The sequence below is a fragment of the Callionymus lyra genome, chromosome 8 (genome assembly GCF_982586985.1).
Source record: "Callionymus lyra chromosome 8, fCalLyr1.hap1.1, whole genome shotgun sequence".
In the NCBI taxonomy this organism is placed as follows: domain Eukaryota; kingdom Metazoa; phylum Chordata; class Actinopteri; order Syngnathiformes; family Callionymidae; genus Callionymus; species Callionymus lyra.
In genome coordinates, this window is record NC_141825.1 from 19531941 (window position 1) to 19555289 (window position 23349).

Consider the following 23349-nt stretch of genomic DNA (forward strand, 5'->3'; position numbering starts at 1 on the left):
GAGCGCATGGATGTTGATTAGGACCCGAGCAGTGATTGCGAGAAACTGTCAGAGCAAGAGTGAGTAATTTCAGGGTTGGAGACGTTTAGGCGGTTCTGAGAAAGACGGTGATTGACAGCCACAGTGGATGTTCACTACGGAGCCTTTCAGTTCAGTCTGCAAAGAGCTCCATTATTCAAGGTTGTTTCTATCTCTGTTATGTTGGGCCATTGTTCTGGGCCAAGACAGCTCACGTGGGCATAATGAGCGAGATTGCCCACATATTCCAATGTTGGAGCTGTATGTGACCTCCTGATCCTGCCTGTCAAATAAAAAAAATCCTTTGTTCCCAAAGAAAAAAAAAGTAATTCCTATGCTGTTCTAATTATTATTTTTTAATAAAATTCAATATTAAAATGATTCCCTTGATATTAAAATATACAATTTTCTTATTCAAAAGTCCCTCCTGGAGTGATGCAATCTTCCTGCAATGCTCACAAATTCTGATTATTACAAAGACATTGATACTGAGAGCAGATGAAATCACTCAAGCCCTTGCAGGAGCCGAGTTCTCAAGCAGTTCCAATCCAATTTGTTTTTCTTGGTCATTTGTTAAGTATCGTTAACCTTGTTACCCCCATAACACCACTCATCCCATTTTTCCAGAATATTCCTTTTCTCGATAAGTTACATGGAGAATGTGCGAGCGAGTTTGTGTAGTTTCAAATGTGTTTAAACGATTTCATATAAGAAATATATGTTTTAAAGTATTTTTTTTAAGTATATATTTCCGTGGTCCCCAAGACTGGTAGCGGTCCGTGAGGCATTTGTTACCGGGCCACAGAGAAAGAAAAAATAATTCAAATAATTAATTTTTTATTGATTATTACTGTCTTGAAGGTGTTTTGTTCTGGAAAAAAGTTTTTTCTCTTAACACTAGAATTCCCATTATTTTGCTGTTCTACCTATAAAAACGAAAGGGCAGCCGATCGGCTTGAAACCACCTGTGGACACCGATTCTGTAATGTAAACGTACCGATCCTTGTCGCACCACAGGAGGGAACAAGGTGCCAGTGCAGGCTGGAACACAGCAAGTAAAAAGATAATAAGAAACATTACATTAGCCTGTGACTCAAGCGGCTCAATTTTAGTCAAAATTAAACCTGTAATTCTATTGGAAAATGGTGTTTTATATAAAGGCTGGTCCTTGAATATAATACCTACATTAAACCGGTCCGAGTTGAAGAAAAGGTTTGGGACCCCAGATATAAATGGTATTACTAGGCTAACTTCACAAAGAAGTGAAGTCCTTCCTGCAGTTATCCAATCTGCCCATAATGCTTTCACGTTCTGGTTGTTACAAAGACATTGTTTTTACAAAATGACTGCAAATGATATCACTTACAATGCACTAATTTTTTAAGTTTTAAAGGCGTGTTTAAACAGTCAGAAATGTAAGTGTATAATTGGTATCAACTACTAAAGTTGATGATGCTTCATATAATGGCTGTGTAGTAGCTGTATCATGATACATGTATCATTTTTGAGAGACCAATAGATGTCTCTGCTATATAATATTTGACTTTAATTTACTAATTCAATGAAACCTGTCATCGTTCAAACTAAGTGTCATCTAGTGGCCTAATGAGGCCTCACCAACCGATTACTAATAAGAGCTAAAGTTTATAAAGCAGAGAGGGCCATCAAGTGGCCGTTATTAAAAAAGACTACTTTCGGAATTACTTCAAGATTTTCACTTCTTTTGCAAGGAGGTCTAAACTTTAAACCCCACAACAAAGGAAATAAAACGTTATGTCTATAACACTCTGAACAAATAATTAACATTTATGCATAATCAATAAATAATATAAATAAATAAACTTTTTTCTTTCTTTGATCTTATGTTGAATAAAGAAAACACATTTTTCTGTTATTGATTCATTATTTATTATGAGCTTTTTAACTGTTGGGCAGCTTGAATTTAATACTTTGAGAAATAATTGATAAATACTTGTGCACTTGTTGTACTCCTGCATCTTAAATGTCGGGTAAGTTGCCCTTGTTTGACCTTCAGATCATTTGGCTTGATTTTTAAAAGCATTTTAGTTTTTATGGGATGAGAAACTGGTGTCATGTTAGATGCGAGAGATCCATGTCTTCCTGACACCCTCGAGGTGATGATTAACATCACCAGGCTATGCATGCGTCGTTTGGACTTCACAAAAGACGAGTTGAAAGTCAAAGAAAAATGCTCTATTTGCCGCAATCAAAGTGAAGTGGTGCTTACGACGAGTGTCTTCTGAAGGAGACAAGTCACTCAGTGTCTGTCCTCTCCTCAGACACGACCTTCCCGATGGAAACGAGGCCACTAGTTAATGACACAGAATCTTTTTTTTTCTACATTTAATCCTTCACAGGTTTATCTCTTTCTAAACCTACAGTGGTCGGCCATGACATTAACCCTTTGAACAGTCTTCCTATCTCTCTGCGCTTGATGGAGTCTACTGAGTCCTTCAAGAAACATCTGACATTTTTATTCGTGTAGGCTTTTCCTTGATATTCTGAGACTATTGTGTTTGTAAGTAAGTAAGTAATATTTATTTATATAGCGCTTTTCTAGACCAGGGTCACAAAGCGCATAAACAATCAAAACAATACTCAAAAAAGTATATACTTTAAAGATCAAGATAATACTGAGAACAACACAGGAGTTCCAGAAAATCAAGGAAAAGCCTGAACAAATAGAAACGTCTTAAGATGTTTCTTAAAGGAGTCAGTAGACTCCATTTGTCTCTGTGTTATCTTGACCTTTTAAGTATATATTTTATTGGGTATTGTTTTGATTGTTTAAGCGATTTGTGACCCTGGTCTGGAAAAGCTCTCTACAAATACTAATTACTTACTTACTTACATTTAAACCACCTTGTGTTGTAATAGTGGACGACTCCTTTTCAAAGTGATCGAACGTGGTTAAGGTGAGAAGGTATGAGCTACTTCTCAGAGATGCTATTTAATCCAACTCTGTTTTACATGAGAACTTGATTTCCCTCTTAGAAGGAAGCAGCTGTTGTTTCAAGGTGGTGCTTCAACTGCTGAGCCATATCCAACATTCCACTGCCCCTAGATCCCCATGTTTGCTGACAAGAAGCCCTGAATTTAAAGTGCAGACTCTCTGCCCTCTTTCCTCTGGGTAGGTGTGGGACAGAGTGCACACAGAATAAATAACCAGTTGTACAAACGGGGGTTACCAGAGGCCAACCTGGGTGTAAACAGCTTCCTGCTCCTCTGGGGGTGAAGTGTCTCGATTAGGAAAACTTGTAAGTGAGTGAGGATTAATAGTAAGAGCTGGAGGCTGTGATCTTCACCAGTTCATGACACAGCATGGCCGGTGATGCCATAAAAAAAAAATGCACTCGCCGTCCTTTCTGTGCGACGTCTGCAGCGTCGCCACATAACAAATATCCCTGAGCCAGACTCGGAAACCAAAATGTTCTTGGCAGTATCACACAACCCTTGGATGGAATTTTGTTCCCATTGGGGAGGATGAAGTAGAAAGAAAATAAGTTTGCAGCATCTCTAAAAAGAAAAAATGCTTTGTACAATGTAAACTAAAATATTCTCATCAGTCTTTTTTTCCTCTATTTCTAAATCTTTTCAGTTAAATTAAGCAACATCTTATACAATTTAAAACTAAAAAGAAAAAAATATATATATATATATATATATATATATATATATGTAAAATAAGTGTGCAAAACTACAAATAAAAAACATAAATTAGCTTAAAATGTATATACGTATATATTTAAGTGATGGGTCGTTGAGGCTTCATGAAACAGCTGTGTATTGAAGACACACTATACAGTGTCTTAATTTTGAAAAGCCACTTTAGATGATACTTTTAGTTGGAAAATGAATTTCACTGAATTAAAATAAGTTGATGCATTAACAGTCAAATGTCAGATTCGCACTGGATAAGTATTACCTGGGCACCTCTGGTAATTTGTAATAATTACAGAGAATGTCTGAGTTTAAATCCTGTGCGAATGCGCCATGTCTGTGATTAGTGATGTCAGTAAAAATAACTATTTTACAGACGTCGCTTATCCCGTGTGAATGCACTTAAAATAACGCAGAGGAGGGGGGGTCATTTACAAAACACAAAGGTCCCCAGGTAATACTTATCCTGTGGAATAGGGCTAAAGTGGTTTTATATTTATCTTTAGTATAATGAAAACAACGTCTGTCTTTCCCTCACGCAGAAAAATACATACTCCCTTCATGGTGTCGGAGAGAGTCAGAACATGGAGGGGTAAATTAAAAAAATTAAGTTGGAGGGAAACTAGACACTGGGTAGCTGGGTTGGTGGCACAGGTGCTGGCGCAGGCACTGCAAGCCCTACCCAAGGTTTTAGATCGCTATTACGACGCAAACTTTCTGACTTATTTGAAGTTGACTTCTGCCGCAGCATTTGTTTTACTTTAAAGCTATTGTGCACCCATTTGGCAGCAAATTTGGCGGCTTAACATAAAATGCAAAGGACAACCGAGGTAGGTACAAATTTTGTCCCCCCTACAAATTTTGTCCCCCCACTTCCTACGTGATGACGTCACACACGGCATATGCGAACGTCTCTTTAAAATATTGTTTATGGGTTAAAGAAACGTCAACAGAACATTTACATGATACTTTTTACCACAAATAAAACATTTATATTGACAAAAAGACGAGCTTCGTCAACACAATCACTTTCCGTTCTTTCATTTCCTGGTCTGACGACACGTGACTTTGAGACCAACAGAAGTGTCCGCGCTACATGTGACGAAGCCGCTGATTGTACAATGAAATAAAAATCATTCGAGTTCCGAAATGATTCGCTTTTCAAAAAAAAAAAATGTTAGAATATTTCCCTTTCAATAACTTGTCTGTAGTTCGGATCATAAACACCTCGGTAATTATTTAGGTTTCGATTTTTTTTAAATCAATTATTAAATGTAAATATGCCCACTTATTCGCACATTTTTTTTATTTGAAAAGTGAATTATTTCGGAACTCGAATGATTTTTATTTCATTTATACAGTTGTGCTTTATTATTAGTAAAACAGCTTCAGCCAATCAGCGGCTTCGTCACATGTAGCGCGGACACTTCTGTTGGTCTCAAAGTCACGTGTTTCGTCAGACCAGGAAATGAAGGAACGGAAAGTGATTATGTTGAAGAACATCATCTTCTTGTCAATACAAATGTTTAATGTGTGGTAAAAAGTATCATGTAAACGTTCTGTTGACGTTTCTTTAACCCATAAAAAATATTTTAAAGAGACGTTCGCATATGCCGTGTGTGACGTCATCACGTAGGAAGTGGGGGGACAAAATTTGTACCTACACCGTCAACAAGAACTACGCTAGCTAGTCTATAATACATAAAGGGGGACAGACAGCTAATACAGTAACGTCTGAGGTCGATGGACGTCGCTATCAAGGTCGAAATGTTGCAAATTTCATAAGGTTACTGTGACCCGCCACAGACCGTCGTCTGAACTTTGTCCATGCAAACTTCCGAGTCGTATGGTTGTTAGCCGCTACGTTCGAAAAGTTGGCGCAAAAATATGAAGTTACGCAGAAATTGCCATTCGGAAACTTAACGTCTGCAGTCACATTATCCGCCCAATTATGCATATTATATGAAATAGAATAGTTAATTTCATTAAGGGTTTTCACGCAAAATTTAAGACCAATTCTAGGTCGGCTTCTGCCACAGCGATGGTTTTACTTTACGGCGTTTTGCACCCAGTTGAGCGCAGAGTTGGCGCCTTAACATAAAATGCAAAGGTTTTCCCACACGGCCTACACTAGCTAGTCTATTGTAAATCAGGTTGTCCGCTAAGTTGAAATTGCCGAGCATATAACTATTTCAGCCATTTTCCGCCAAAATTGGTGTCGTATATGAAATAGAATAGTGTATCCATGCAAAATTACAGACGGATTCGGCTTTTGCTGCAGCAATTCTTCTACTTACGCCCATTTTGTCCCCAATTTGGTGCGAATTTGGCACCCAAACATAAAATGCATGCACGCAAACTTTTCAAAAGCCAAGCTGCTATTTATCGGGCGAGCTGACGTGGTCTATTATTTTAGCATAGTTTACATTTGCATCTTCAATAAAAGGCAAATCCCCCCCCAAATAAAAAAACATTTAGTACTTATTTGTCTTAAATGCCAAAGTGTTTCCACAGTTACTTATAACACCTTGTTGCAACATTTTACGTTTCTGTACTGAATTCAAGTGATGCTGAATAGTTCCTGAAAGTCTTCGCTTGAAGATTGTGGGTTTTCTTTAATGGTGTTGTGTATTAAGTGACGATCAATGATGTCAAAATTATTTTATTGAGGTGTAGTGTTGTAGAGTTTCCATCCGCTGTAATGGAGATAGTAAATATCACTGCAGGCAGTGCAGGAAATAATATAATCAGATTTTTTTTCCCAGAGTATTGATTCAGTCCTTTGTCCTTTGCTCATTTTTAGTTTGGGACTAGAGGGCAGAGTGAAGCATGGGGTGTAGTGTGTGTGTGCGTGTGTGTGTGTGTGTGTGTGTGTGTGTGTGTGTAGAGCGCCTGCTGCGAGAGCGCTAGTTAATACAGGTCGGACTGAATGTGAATTATCTTGCCCCACTGTTTCAAATTAAGCTCTGGACACATACAAGCTGCAGCTATTGAAGCTCCTTATTGGACGAGTCCATTGTGTTCACTCGTCCTTAACTGCCGCAGATAATTGTTGTTCCTTGTATCCGTTCCCTCTGGGACTCAGCACAGGCGCTGATGTGTGTACAACCCGCTTTACGAAGCATCATAGCTGGAAAATTGCCAAATTATTGTTATTTTTCTTCTCGTAAAAAAATGCCACGCTTTTTCTTTCCCTCCCCCCCTTTCAGGTTTCGCCGCTTAGAGTATTTTTTAGATACTTAAATCGTGGTCAAAATGTGTTCCTTCTCTCTGTGGGAGCGAGATTATTTCGCTATAATGCTGTTTTTCTTTCTCATCCGAGCGGCACAATATGGCAGCAGTCCAGCTCTGTCGGTTTTTATATTTGTGCCACATTTGTATGCACAATCTGTCAGAAGACACAGCAAATATGACAAAGCACACCAGCAGATTTTTTGTCGATGCGGTCCACACATATTCTCGAGCGCGACGCGCAGAACTCCAAATCCATTATTTTTCTGGTGGCTGCTTTTCATGTTGAAGTCTAAGCTGCGTGTTGTGTCTCAGGTTTTTCAAGGTATGCTGGCAGTTTTCTGCAATCTTGGCGACGGCGATCACAACGTGACGCTGCCCTTCGAACGCCTGGACGACGGGGATTGGCACGAGGTGGAACTGGACCGCTTCGGTCGGGAGTTCACGCTACGGCTGGACGGCGGCGGAGGACGACGCGAAGCCACGGCCTTGTTGGGACGGAGCCATGAGATCATCATCGATCCGTCCGCCGTGATGCTGGGAAACTCGTTTCCTTCTGGACTCAACCGCAGTTTTCTTGGTAGGTTCCAAACACCAGACGACTGCGAAGTCATGAATGAAGTCACAGCCTAAAGCTAGAACCCAGTGATGGTCTGTGAGGCATTTGTTACCAGGCCACAAAGAAGAAAAACATATTTATTCAATGTCTAATAATATTGATTGATACTGCCTGATTATTATTTTTTTGGCCAATGTAGGTATTTCTTCCTGCTTTACCATTTAGTTCCGGGGACTTACTAGATGATGACACGATGACATCACATCCTGAAAACTAGGGGGTTAAAAAGTATCAATACGGCCATATATCGTGATAGTTTTTTTCTTAATACTATATCAATATTTGACAGTAGTGTATCAAATACAAAAGCAATATATATATATAAATATAAGGGGAAAAATAATTTGAAATTATATTCCGTTTTTTACCATTATAATGGCAATAATATGGTAATCACCATTATTATGGGTAAAAGTTAATTATATTTATTTTTGAACAAACTAATTATATTTTAATTTTGCAAATATCCACAGTGTATTCATTTATGTGTTGCAAATAAACTTCTGGCCGTTAGATGGCAGCAGTCATTACGTCCTCCACAGCTAGGAACAATGAAATCCTGCGAGATCCCGGTGATGACTGAGGACGAGAGGATACAGAGGACTCCATCAGCTTTTGAGGCTGATGTTTGGATATTTCTCCTTTTTTTTTTAAGAAAGCAGATGAAAGCAATTATGTTTTCCTCATTCATCAATTCTGCAACACCAGAGTCAAGTACTCTAAACTACTACTATACTACAAATATAACCTTGTTCCTAAATGATTGCAATATAGCGTAATATATTGCAATATATCGTATTGTGTCATGTAAAGAATGTTTCTTGTTAATTCACAGGCCAACTGCAAACGCAAAACAACTTTTAAAAATATTTTTACCTAACTTTCTACTACAAAAAAAAGTGTAATGCGAATCATTTTTTAACCGTTCGTCCATTTTCACTTTCACTGTCACTTCCTGGTCTGACGAAAAATATGACTTTCACCTCTATGGAATGTCCTCAGGCTAGATAGAGAAGAGCTGTTGAATTTTTTTTACAAGGAAAAATGTTAAAATGTATTGATTATTTGAATGTTTATATAACTGGCATAACACAGAATTGTGGTAAAAGTCATGTGTACTTTAATTTAATTATTATAAATGTTTAATATGTGGTACAAAGTTCCCTCTACTTGTTCAGTTAAAATTGTGACTTTAGACTGAAGTTGTACTTACACTAAATGGTGTATTTTAATTTTGGCCCATTTTATCTTTAATCCATGAAAATATTGTCATCAGTCCAGGGTGGAAAAAGGTTGTGGACCCCAAGTTTAGGGTACAATACTAATAATAACACAAATCTAAAGACACAGAAAAACACAACAAAGTAGCTTGTTGATAGTTGATACCAATACCTTTGTTTTTCTTTCCAACGTCTAGACAAACATACACCCACGCACCATCTTAACAGATGTCCAATTATGTTTCATACTTTCAATTGTTTCACCACTTGAATGATGTGAACAAACTAAATGAGCTGTTGATCCTACAAGGCACTGATTATGGAACACTTTTAATTATGCAATTTTATTGCATTTGCACACGTTCACGAATCAGACACTGTACACTTAGATGATGGAAATACGCATTTGTTACACATAAGTGACCCTTTTTGTCGTTGGGATTGCTATGGTGCGTTCAGGAGTGTGGGATTTATTGTAACGAAATACTAAACACTCAATAATTGAATTGCATTCATCGAAAAATCATGGAATTTCAACAACTTTGAAAATCAAATTCAACTGCTTAATGTTTATTTTATTAATGTATGTCTAAGTTATTTTTAATAATTTATTATTATTATCATACACTGTCTTTTTAATATTTAAAAAAACAAAACTAAATAAAGTAAAGTAAAGACCAACACATACAAGTTATAAATACACTTAATGTACTATGTTTAATGAGAGAAATATTTTAACAATTCATAATCTATCAGCAGATCATTCCATTATTGGTAATAACATTAGTCAGAAACATTTTTTTAAATATTATTTTATGTTATATTGTGCATTACTTAAAGCATTTGAAGCAACAACAATGTCTTGATTTATTGAGGATCATGCAATAATAAATACAATACAAATATTTAGCATAATATCTTTTTTTTAAACCTTTTTCAATTATTTTTCTTCTTTTCGTTTTTTTGCACAAAACTTGTTATATCGGTGCATCTCTAGTTAATTGTGAATTATTTTTAATTGTTCTTACAAAAAACTATTTTAATAATTGTGTTAATATTTTCAATATAAATCATATTTTTTTAATCTATATATCCAGTAAGAAAAAAAATGGATCTTGGCCAAAAGCCCAAATAAAAGTAACGAAAATTATCTTTAATACATTTATTTTATCATTGGATTCATGGCTATTATGTGATAATGAAGACGTTCCAGTTGCACTAATTCATATGAATGAATCCAAATGAATTCTTCAAATCATTTATTTAATCAGGTAGCAAAACTATGATTCACAGTTTTTTAAAACGCATCAATACTTGGCAATACTACACTGTATAATCATACACAGATTACTTTCCCTTACGTCAACAACACAGCACTTTTCTTGTCGGCAACACGTTCTTTTCCGCAACGTTCCAGCAATATTCCCCCGGTGACCGAGCTCTGATGTATCTCGCTCGCAGGTCTTAAACTTTTGCTGCACAAACATTCCACACTTAATAAAGAGAGTCGTCGGGAACCAGGAAGAACATCAAACACCCTCGCTTCTTTGAACCCCTAATGTAGAAAATATTGGATATGCATAAGTTGCAGAGGAGATAACGGCACAGACGTGGAGGTGTGCGACGATTGTTTTGTCTCCGCTGTGTCACTGCTCTGAGATAAAGTGAGACACCTGCACTGATCGGCTATTAAATTCTACCTTCGACCTCATTCCTCCCACGGAGCCAGCAAACTAACCAGCAGCTGCGAAATAGAGTCACCGCTGACAGGCCCGCCTCAGGCTGCATGTGTTTGTGTGTCATGTGGTCTGCAGGTGTGTCAGTGCATCGCAAACTTTCTGTCTCTCGCTCCACATGTTGCTGTTTTACATCCATAAAAGATTTTCATGAAAGATTTAGCCCGAGGACCTGGATGTCTTGCAACTTTATTATTTTTTTTGGCTTCCTCTAATTCTCTTTCTCTGCAGGCTGTTTGAGAGATCTGAGGTTTAACGACCGCTCCATCCCCCTGGATCAAGAGCAGGAGGGACTTCAGGTGGTCTCGTCCCAGGGGGTGACCGCGGGCTGCTCCTCCGAGGCCTGCAGGAAGCACCAGTGCTCCCCTCCCTTCGTCTGCGTCGACCTCTGGAGACACAACGAGTGCAGGTGCCGAAGAAACTTTCTTTTTCTTTAGTCGTGCCGCAACTATAGCTCAGGGTCCACTTCTTGTTGCACTGTGGTCATTGTAAGGGGGCAGGAGTCCCCCATGAAAATATAGTTATATGTTTATACTTGATTACATTTCAACCAAACGTATTAGATACTAATCAATGAAGATTTCAACCAAATGTATTAGATACTAATTAATTAAAATATCTTGAATTTCAACTAATTCTGTTAATTGTTTGGGGCAGAAAGGGGGCAGAAGTCCCCCATGAAAATTCAAATATGTTAGTATTTGATACAATTCCAGCCACATATACTAGATACTAATTAATTAAGATATCTCGAATTTCAAATAATTCTGTTAATTGTAAGGGGGCAGAAAGGGGGCAGAAGTCCCCCATGAAAATTGAAATATGTCAGTCTTTGATACAATTCCAGCCACATATACTAAATACTAATTAATTAAGATATCTCGAATTTCAAATAATTCTGTTAATTGTAAGGGGGCAGAAAGGGGGCAGAAGTCCCCCATGAAAATTCAAATATGTCAGTATTTGATACAATTCCAGCCACATATACTAAATACTAATGGATTATTATTTCTCGGATTTCAAATAATTCTGTTAATTGTAAGGGGCAGAAAGGGGGCAGAAGTCCCCCATGAAAATTCAAATATGTCAGTATTTGATACAATTCCAGCCACATATACTAAATACTAATGGATTATTATTTCTCGGATTTCAACTAATTCTGTTAATTGTTAGGGGGCAGAAAGGGGGCAGAAGTCCCCCATGAAAATTCAAATATGTCAGTATTTGATACAATTCCAGCCACATATACTAGATACTAATTAATTAAGATATCTCGAATTTCAAATAATTCTGTTAATTGTAAGGGGGCAGAAAGGGGGCAGAACTCCCCCATGAAAATTCAAATATGTCAGTATTTGATACAATTCCAGCCACATATACTAAATACTAATGGATTATTATTTCTCGGATTTCAACTAATTCTGTTAATTGTAAGGGGCAGAAAGGGGGCAGAAGTCCCCCATGAAAATTCAAATATGTCAGTATTTGATACAATTCCAGCCACATATACTAGATACTAATTAATTAAGATATCTCGAATTTCAAATAATTCTGTTAATTGTAAGGGGCAGAAAGGGGGCAGAAGTCCCCCATGAAAATTCAAATATGTCAGTATTTGATACAATTCCAGCCACATATACTAAATACTAATGGATTATTATTTCTCGGATTTCAACTAATTCTGTTAATTGTTAGGGGGCAGAAAGGGGGCAGAAGTCCCCCATGAAAATTCAAATATGTCAGTATTTGATACAATTCCAGCCACATATACTAGATACTAATTAATTAAGATATCTCAAATTTCAAATCATTCTGTTAATTGTTAGGGGGCAGAAAGGGGGCAGAAGTCCCCCATGAAAATTCAAATATGTCAGTATTTGATACAATTCCAGCCACATATACTAAATACTAATGGATTATTATTTCTCGGATTTCAACTAATAATGTTAATTGTAAGGGGGCAGAAGTCCCCCATGAAAATTGAAATATGTCAGTATTTGATACAATTCCAGCCACATATACTAAATACTAATGGATTATTATTTCTCGGATTTCAACTAATTCTGTTAATTGTTAGGGGTCAGAAAGGGGGCAGAAGTCCCCCATGAAAATTCAAATATGTACGTATTTGATACAATTCCAGCCACATATACTAAATACTAATGGATTATTATTTCTCGGATTTCAACTAATTCTGTTAATTGTTAGGGGGCAGAAAGGGGGCAGAAGTCCCCCATGAAAATTCAAATATGTCAGTATTTGATACAATTCCAGCCACATATACTAGATACTAATTAATTAAGATATCTCGAATTTCAAATAATTCTGTTAATTGTAAGGGGCAGAAAGGGGGCAGAAGTCCCCCATGAAAATTCAAATATGTCAGTATTTGATACAATTCCAACCACATATACTAGATACTAATTAATTAAGATATCTCGAATTTCAAATAATTCTGTTAATTGTAAGGGGGCAGAAAGGGGGCAGAAGTCCCCCATGAAAATTGAAATATGTCAGTATTTGATACAATTCCAGCCACATATACTAGATACTAATTAATTAAGATATCTCGAATTTCAAATAATTCTGTTAATTGTAAGGGGGCAGAAAGGGGGCAGAAGTCCCCCATGAAAATTAAAATATGTCAGTATTTGATACAATTCCAGCCACATATACTAGATACTAATTAATTAAGATATCTCGAATTTCAAATAATTCTGTTAATTGTTAGGGGGCAGAAAGGGGGCAGAAGTCCCCCATGAAAATTCAAATATGTCAGTATTTGATACAATTCCAGCCACATATACTAAATACTAATGGATTATTATTTCTCGGATTTCAACTAATAATGTTAATTGTAAGGGGGCAGAAGACCCCAATGAAAATTCTAACATGTTTGATTATATTTCAACCACATGTATTAGATGCCAATTATTGAGTTTTCTCGAATTTCAACTAATTGTTAGGGGGCAACAAGCACTAAAATATGTCCATTTTTTTACGACGACAATATTTCCTGTAGACTTCTGACCTGTCAATGAAGGGTTTAGATAAAGGAACTGGGGGCCCAGGGGGCCAGAAGACCCCATGATCAAATGATTGACATAATTACAACATTTTCGCCATAAGTAATTCATACCAAGTAATTAACAGCTCATTTTATGAATCTAGGGGGGCTCACATGGAGGCAGGAAACCACCTTGGAATCTCAAATCTTAAAATGAAAATATTTTTCATTATTTAATTAATTTAATATTTATATTTCCATGATTTCAGCTCCTTATGGCTTGATCTTGTCTTCAGAGTTTGTCGGGTTTACTTGGTTTTAAAATGTATTTTTGGACCTAACACCGGGTATTTCAGCTCTTTCAGCAATTTAACATGGACATAGATATATATATAGTGATTTAAATAATTAAGTGGCTTCTTTTGTTGTTGCCATAGTAACGTAGACCATTCAGTTACAACATACACACTCATTAATCATGTATATATAGAAAGCATAAAAAAGACTCTTTTCTTGTTGTTTTTTTTCCAGCAAAAAAAAACCTCATGTTCAATTTAAATGTTTTATTAGTAACAGGGATTATTTCCTTGTGTATTTCTAAAACGAAATGCTAAATATTGTATAAAAAAAAGCCTTTAAATAAATCCGACCACATCTTCGTCTGATACCTTTGTATGCATTAGTCTTTTGACCTTGGCAGATGTTTGTCCCACTTAAGCGCTGGCCTACTTGAGTAAGAAAAAAAAAAAAAGCCCACATGCATCATCTAGTCATCCTATATATGACGCAACATGACATGAAAAGAGTACAAAATCCCACTACAAGTGTGAATCTGTGATGAAAGAGCAAGACTCAAAATGCTGCCACATAAGTGGGTCAAATGTAATCATATTCTTTAGAATTCTGGAGCCACATGTGAGGTTTTCCACATGTGAGGGAGGTGGAAGAGGAAGTGGAGCCACCGACACATCTGCTGTATTAACGCAGCGACAGAAAAGGAAGATTAACAGTCGGATCAGACACCAGAAGACTTACTTATGCATGTAAAGGCAGCAAAAGGTTTTACAATCTGATCTCATAATCCACCTGCAGATGTGGTCTGAGTCTGGTTCATGTGTCGGTTGTGTGACGGGAATATATTTCCACTGGCAAGTCTCACCTCTGACACCAAGAAAGTGCAGGCAGGAAAGAATCTGAGAAGCGTTCATTATCCTCCTGGATTTTATTTAAGAATGTCTAAGTTGTAAGTAAGTAAGTAAGTAATATTTATTTATATAGCGCTTTTCCAGACCAGGGTCACAAAGCGCTTAAACAATCAAAACAATACTCAAAAAAGTACATACTTTAAAGATCAAGATAATACTGAGAACAACACAGGAGTTCCAGAAATTCAAGGAAAAGCCTGAACAAATAGAAACGTCTTAAGATGTTTCTTAAAGGAGTCAGTAGATCCATCAAGCGCAAAGAGAGAGGAAGATCGTTCCAAAGCTTAGGAGCAACAGCCTGGAAGGATTTCTCTCCTCTGGTCCTGAGCCGTGTGCGTGGAACCATCAGTAGATTCTGATCCACAGACCTCAGAGCCCGAGCTGGGGTGTAAGTCTGGATCAGATCACTGATGTAAGGAGGAGTCTGACCATGAATAGATCTGGAAGTAAGAACCAGAATTTTAAAGTTGATCCTGAAAGAAACTGGAAGCCAGTGAAGAGTTTTAAGGATCGGGGAAATGTGAGTTCTTCTACTTGAGTTGTGCGGCTTTTTGTCCAAATGTATCATTATTATAATGCATTATATGACAAACACACAAGCATCTACACACAGACACACACAGGAGCACAGACTTATAGACACGCAGAAACACATCATATACAAACATTGAAACACACAAACACAAAAGGAAAACACTTGTACGAAAAAACACAGCATATATACGCACAAACAAACATGCAAACACATAAAGCAACACACGGATGCACACACATGCACACATACACTTGCAAGCACATAGACATTTCTGATCCCACACACAAACTCACATGCACACACAAACCCAACTGCACACACTCACAATCGCACACGCATACACATGCAAACCCACCTAAATGCAACGTAGACACAAACTCATGCACGCACACAAAATTGCTCACACTCACACATTCAAGCACACACTCATGCACGCACACAAACTTGCTCGGACTTACACACACGCGCGCAGACACACACACACCTACATGCAGTAGGACACACACATGCACACAAACCCAACTACACACACACATGCACGCACACAAACTTGCTCAGCCTTACTCACACAGATTCATGAAAGCGCGCAGACACACACACACACACACACACACACACACACACACACACACACACTCACCTACATGCACTAAGACACACACATGTGCACACAAACCCAACTACACACACACATGCACGCACACAAACTTGCTCAGCCTTACTCACACAGATTCATGAAAGCCCGCCGACACACACACACACACACCTACATGCACACACAAACCCAACTCCACGCACTCAGAGACTCACACAAACTAAACCATGCACACTCTCAAATAAACACACATGTTTAAAAGTCAGTCAGAGATAAATCGTTTGAAGTCAATAATCTATAAAAAACTATCAATGAACATTTATTTAAACCAGTAAATCCCAACCTGGGGCCATCGAAGGTATTGCAAGCGGGCCGCAAAATCGTTTCAAAACTGGTATCATTTTTTTTGTGGGAGGGTGGATGTAATTATATGTAAATAAAAATACAATTTTTTTTAAATGTTAAAACTCATTAAGTTTAAATGATATTAAACATTTTCAAATATTATTTTTATTATATTGTTTAACCTTCGAGGTATTATACATGTGATAAGGAAATGCTTTATAATACTTTCGTATTTATGGGGTCAGAGGTCGGCCGCGAAGGTTTTTGAGACTTTGATGAAAAGTGGACCCTGAGTTGGAAAAGGTTGGGGGGACCACTGATATGATCTATATCAGTCAACATATTCTTTATTACTATGTTTTTTATTGAATAATTACATCTCATTATATGAAAGTTTGATTTCTGTGTATTTTACTGTCAACACATTTTCATGACTTGATTTCAATGGTCCAGTTTGTGAAGAACCTGCTGCAGGATCCATCATTCTGAGTGTTTGTTAACCATCCCGAGTTCATGTCTCTCCATTGTTGAAGGAGTCGATCTTTGTATCTGCGACACGAGCCGCTTGGATTTTAACTCCCACGTCCTCGCACGTCCTCCTAATACCCGGGAGCTTCCGTGGCCTCCTCGCACTGACCTCCTCCTGTGGTTGCAGGTGTCCTCTGGGTCACATGACCAAGGAGAGCCCGTCCGGGAGGTCGTGCGTCTACACCTTGTGCGCCAGCGGTCCGTGCAGGAACGGCGTGTGCGTCCCCCACTCGCCGTCCCGCTACACCTGCCAGTGCAGCGAGGGCTACAGGGGGCGCCACTGCGAGGTGACGCTGGCCATGTTCCACAACGAGGACAACAACAGCCTGAGCCTCAGCTCCATGTTCGCCATCAGCATCTGTGTCATGGCCTTCCTAGGTAGCTATGCCGACTACGTCCTCTTCTACCTGTGGTGACGCCTCCATTCCTGTTCTCCGCTTCCTCTCTTCATCTGTGAAAGCGTTCGTCTCATGTTTGATTTGTCCTCCGACGCCGGAGCGCCATTGATCCTGCGAGTAGGATGTGATTTCTTCATGCTCGGATGAAGCAGATGAGGGGGACGAGGAACCACTGTACGTCTTAATTTATGATTCACGGTGGAAAGGCTGGAGCGATCCCGGGAGGATCCGGTGGAGTTCCTTTTATGTGTTTGCCGATGTTTCTCATCTGGTCCGTGTCCCCTGTCTCTTCCAATGTTACGCTCCAACTTCAAAAGTCAATTTCACTTTCTGCCTTGTTTTTTATCTGTCCGACTGATTTTATGTCCCAGCGCTCGCTCATCCTGCTTCTGTCTCGTATTTCTACACGTGCGTCTCTTCCCGAGCCAACCCTAACGTGCCAACACTTAAGAGATGTGATACTTTCACTTTTTTCTTTTCTCAGTGAGGAGATTTCTCTGTTGTCTCTTCTTCAGTTGCCTTTGATTCATATAAAACCTCACAAATCCATTAAATTGAGCAGAACTGAATGTAATAAACTCTCAATAGAACTAAAAGAAAGTCACAAATGTAAGTAGATATAAGCAAATACAACATAGTTTAGTTAGTAAAAAAGTATAAATATAGTTCTTTGTATAAATATAGTTAAAAAAAAAAAAAAGTATATTAAATATTTTGTTGGGTAAAAAATTGGCTTTGATATAAACAGTTATTTGTAAGTAAGTAAGTAAGTAATATTTATTTATATAGCGCTTTTCGAGACCAGGGTCACAAAGCGCTTTAACAATCAAAACAATACTCAAAACAGTACATACTTCAAAGATCAAGACAACACCAAGAACAACACAGGAGTTCGAGAAATTCAAGGAAAAGCCTGAACAAATAGAAACGTCTTAAGATGTTTCTTAAAGGAGTCAGTAGACTCCATCAAGCGCAAAGAGAGAGGAAGATCGTTCCAAAGCTTAGGAGCAACAGCCTGAAAAGATTTCTCTCCTCTGGTCCTGAGCCGTGTGCGTGGAACCATAAGTAGATTCTGATCCACAGACCTCAGAGCCCGAGCTGTGGTGTAAGGCTGGATCAGATCAGTGATGTAAGGAGGAGCCTGACCATGAATAGATCTGAAAGTAAGAACCAGAATTTTAAAGTTGATCCTGAAAGAAACTGGAAGCCAGTGAAGAGTTTTAAGGATCGGAGAAATGTGAGTATTTATTACATCTTGACCAATGTACTCTTTGGCCGATAAGTATAAATATGAATAAATACAAAAATAAAACGTATATAATAATATTTGTATTATTCAACAATAGTAATGAAAAAAAAACAGATATACATTAAAAGTGTCCAGATGAATGTTAATTATTTGTTATATTATACAGTTATTATATGGAGTAAAAATTGATAAAAAGTGAATATTGTGAAACAATACAAAATATACTGTATATATATAAAATATATATACAATTTAAAACAAATGGATTTCTTTCTACTTAATACTTAAAATTAAAACAGTTGCACTGTATATGGAATCATACAAAGATGTATGAATATTTTGTTTAAAAAAAAATAAAATACAATTTAAAAAAATACAACAGAAGGGGTCCAATACTGATCCTTGTGGAACACCATTTACCAACAATATATTCTTAAGGTGATAAATTGTCTTTTGGAAAATCAATCAAACTGATACAAATTAAATGAATCTATGATGGACAGAGTTGATTAAAAAAAAAAATAGTAAATTGTGTAATTGTCTCAGAACCGGTCCAGGAAAAAAAGATGAATAAAACGGCTGCTGGTGTTTTTCTCTCCAGTCTTGGCTCCTGATAACACAACTGTTAGCAGCATGACCGTCTGACTAACACTCTTCACAACACAACCTTCTAAATAAATAAATAAGTATTTTTATCGACTTTTCATCAGGGATCTTTTTTTTTCTTGAGCTGCTGTAAAATCTAAAGTAAATTTGTCGTCAGTTTACGCCTCATTAAGCCGTTTGTGATTTTAAAAACACAGCAGCCGCCGCTATCAGAGATATCTTCGGCGTTAGCTTCGGGGCACGCGGGTCACACCGGGACGCCGTCCGTCCTCAAGAGCGAGAGAGAGAGAAATATTAAAAACACGCTTGGATTTTAATAAAGAATTCAAAGTGTGACCTTGCTATCAATCATGAAAATCCTTGTGCTGCTTGCAAACTAACTCAAAGAAGGTCGGTGACCATTTGAAGTCTCTGGTCCACTGGGGCTGATGAGACATTTATATTCAAAGCTCAAATATTTCACACGCTGTCCTATTATATCAGTGCGAGTGGCAAGAGGAGACTTTAGTGGCTGTCATTATTCATCCTTTCGCCGACTACAAAAATGAAAGAGGGGACTTGAAACATCGATGTGGATTTGAAGAGGCCATATGGTAAAATAAAGTTACTCAAAGGACCAAATATTTCAACGGTACTTCGACCCAAAAGGGAGGTAAATCAACTCGGTGTTCATTTTCGTTTATGGTTAAGAGAAGTTCCTGAACTGAACGATTGACTCAATGAACAGAACAAAGTTGAACAGATCATGGAGGAAAATGAATTGTTTCCAAATCTTGTCGTCGACAACAAGCAACTCTGGGTCGACAATATACAACAAATATAAAGGTTCCATTGAGTGAGGAGACACAATTGTTACTATGGCAACTATTGACTGATGTTTTTTGTATAAATTTAAAAAAATAATCTGAGGTAAACTTTGTTTGTAAATATCTAACCCCTAGATCTAAACATGCCGTTACGATTGTAGTACTAGTACTATTTTTACAAATATACTGTTAGTAAACATGAGTGGTATAATACTGGTATCAGTACTGATGCTACTAATATAACTACCACTACTACGACTACTATTACTACCATTACAACTACTACTACTACTACTATCACCAGCATGACAGCAGTACAAGCACTGCCAGTACAAATACTACTAATTCTATTTGCTTACTACACCGTGTTTTCACAAGTAAAATAACTAATACTAATACTACTATGCCAAATACTACAACGACATCTTCTACCAGGATTACTGCTAATGCCATTACCACTCCAACTACTACCACAACGACTTGAAATGATACTACTTTTTTCAAGAAGTATCATCCTGGCTCCAACAACTAAATTTACTTCATACTATTTTATCAGTACAACTGCTGTTTAATACAACTAACTATTATCAACTAAGAAATCAAGCCACTAGAATAACTTACTTAAATACATCCAAGGAATCCAGGAACACTACTTCAGGTTTTACTACCACTTGAGTAATTACCACTATGCCATTCATAAATTAATTAATACTACCACTGCTATTACTACTTAATTGACTTGTATTTCAAGTGCTGGTGTTGATGCTACTTTCAGAAGTTTTAGTGCTAGCACTAGCAAAAATAAAAATATCACTACTACTATTAAAACATGAAGTACATCAAATATATACTTTGATTACTTTTCCTGTGTTTTACTGCTACAACTCAGACATTTATAAGCAGAAATCAATTCATTGTTTTTACAGCTACTATGATTAGCTTCAGCGCTATGCTACTAGCAGACGACTGACTTCTTTGCAATCTGGTCCAGACCATGCGGCTCCTTCAGATCAACTCTTGTTTGGCTTCATAAATCATGTAAAATGAAGCGTCGGCACACTGTGTAGACATCAGAGAATACAGATGCCCTTTAGACACGCTGGAGAAATAGTTTCTTTTTGGACGCGCTCGTAAATAAATCGGGAGATTTGACACGAGCAGCTGGATGTGCTCCACGTTGCTATTTAACCACCGTTTAGCCACGGCGCCGCTCACAGGTGCAGTTAGCCGCTAGCTGGGATCTAAATTAAAGTGGGACCGCCGCTCGCCCTGGACGTGCTTTAAAACTTCAAATGATCATCCATTATTAAGCTTTACATACGCCATCACAGACGGAGTGCTGTGTGTGATATTGACGGAGCGGCGAGAGCCAGCGTTAGCCTCATTAGTCCGGCACCGAAATCTGCTGTTTTTCACCGCCAATTATCCGTCCGTGTGAGATCTGTGTGCCAAAAAAAACAAAATATCCTGATTAGTGCCTGTTTCCCTTTTTTCTTCCTCCAAATAAAACAACTTCCTGTTCATTTCATCTGTCTCGTTTTTCTTCTTCTTTTTAAGTGTCTCCTTAAGTTTTCCTTCTGTTCCCATTCATTCATCAAAAAACACTCGTCAGCTCTAGTATTTTTTGGGGAGAATCTTTGGTAGTTAATGGCTGGTTTATTCTGTCGCTTTGTTTATCCAAATAAAACATTGGAGATGGAGCTGCCCCTGCTCTGAAAGTTAATAAAGCAACCACTGCCTTGCGGCCTCCTGCCACCAGTGTATAAATGTTTTTGTAAGTGGGAAACTCCTGCTTTGTTTAGGAAGGGACATTTATTCTGGAGGTGTTGCAATGGTAAAAATTTGTCAAATTTACGATGAAAATAAATGTGAATTAATAAAATAATACATTTTTCAACTTTATATCTCTTAAGGTCTCTTAAAAAATGTCTAAAGGAAAAGCGAAATCATTGATTATAAATTCAAAAAGTATCATTGAGTAACACCAGAGTGGAACTTTTCGCAATAGATCACTACACTACGTTGTTTTTTGAGGAAGCACGAACAAAAAAACGATTTTAACTCACGTTCTTTATTGTTATTTTATTGTTTTCAGTGAAATTATTCACATTCATTTCACACTCTTATGAAATTATTATCTTTTTATTCTGGAAATGATCACTCACTTAATTGTATTGATATTATTTTTCATCTTAACATGGCAAACCAAATACTTTTCCTTCGCTGCAAATCAATCTCAAGGCTCTTACTTTAAAAAAAACAGTCTTTATTCTCTTTGATTTTCTGAGAGATTTTTGTGATCAAAATTAAACAAAAAAGGTTTTGAGATGAATAGTCAAACCATTTCTAAAACATATTGTTAAGAAAAAAAAACCTTGATCTTTAAAGATTCTGTTTATATATATTTCAAACGCTTTTGTGTTTCTTGAGATAAGTAATGAAAAGCCTTTTGTTTTGAGAAATCCCTAAAATACAAAGAATTCTTCAAAATCATATTAATAATTAAATATGCTTTTCCATCCTCTGAAATATAGCCGTAATTAAGATATGTTTCAACGTAAACCATCAATAATCCATAGTTGTTGGATTTAGAAAAGTCTGGCAGCCTTTCTTCACCACGCGCTAGAGTTGAGAGGTTTTCTTTTTTTTTTTCCATGCATCTCTCATTCATAATGCAGAGCAGAGTCTTCTGCCTCCGCGGTGTCTGGTGCGGGTGAGAGGCCAGAGAATTGATGAATGAGTGTAATGTTTGTGTGATATTGATCTCGCTGGAGGAGCGGGGCCGCTACACTCTGGCCCAAGTGGCTGCAGGTGTAGAAACAACCGATACGTGAGTCAGAGCCGTCGACTCGTCCTCCTTGACCATAAATACACACACATATATATATATATATGAAGAGAGGGTTAGAGTCAGAGCTTCTGGGTGGAGACGAGTGCAGGCCTGCAGGCAGAACCTCCGAGCACTTCAGCTGCATTTCATCAAGATTCTAGTGTTTTCTCCGAGTTGTGCGATGGACTTAAGCGGATCGATATCTCAGCCTGACCCTCGCTGAGGACGGTGGGCAAAGGATCAAGGGGAAAATTTATAATCAAGAATCTTTATCTCGCTGATATCAAAGGGTTACGGACGGTGAAAAGCAATTAAAGATGTTTTTTTTAAGGGGGTGTTCGGAACCGACCCGTTCCCAGAACGCACAAGAATTTTTTTACTTTTACATCTCACTTACTGCTGGAAGAAAAATAATTAAACACTAAAAAAAAGGGCTATTTTACCGTCCTAGCAACTGTCATTGCCAAAACTCCACAATTATATAAGTCTCATAAAACAGTGTTTTCATTGGTAAAAAGGTTAAAGGCAAAAATTTAACATTTAACCATAGAAAATATGATTTTTTTTTTTTTGTTGATTTTATAGTAGAAAGTGCTAAATTCAATATTATATAATCAAATATAATGAAAAGTGTTTTACATGAAGATTTGAATGACAAGTTGTCGGTCCGTGAAGGTCCTCATTCATCTAGACAAGGTTATCCAAGAGGTTCTAAAGCGAGTCTACTGGACTGTGTAGAG

At 37.5% G+C, this 23349-nt stretch overlaps 1 protein-coding gene across 1 annotated transcript in view; it reads left to right on the forward strand.

Annotated features, from left to right (window-relative positions):
- LOC148073942 (neural-cadherin-like) overlaps positions 1–23349 on the forward strand; it is a 213711-nt gene that overhangs the window by 182340 nt on the left and 8022 nt on the right. The window contains exons 29-31 of the mRNA XM_087798121.1: positions 7246–7510; positions 10737–10914; positions 16848–17098. Coding sequence (XP_087654247.1) covers positions 7246–7510; positions 10737–10914; positions 16848–17098 — 694 coding nt within the window. The remainder of the gene's footprint in view (positions 1–7245; positions 7511–10736; positions 10915–16847; positions 17099–23349) is intronic.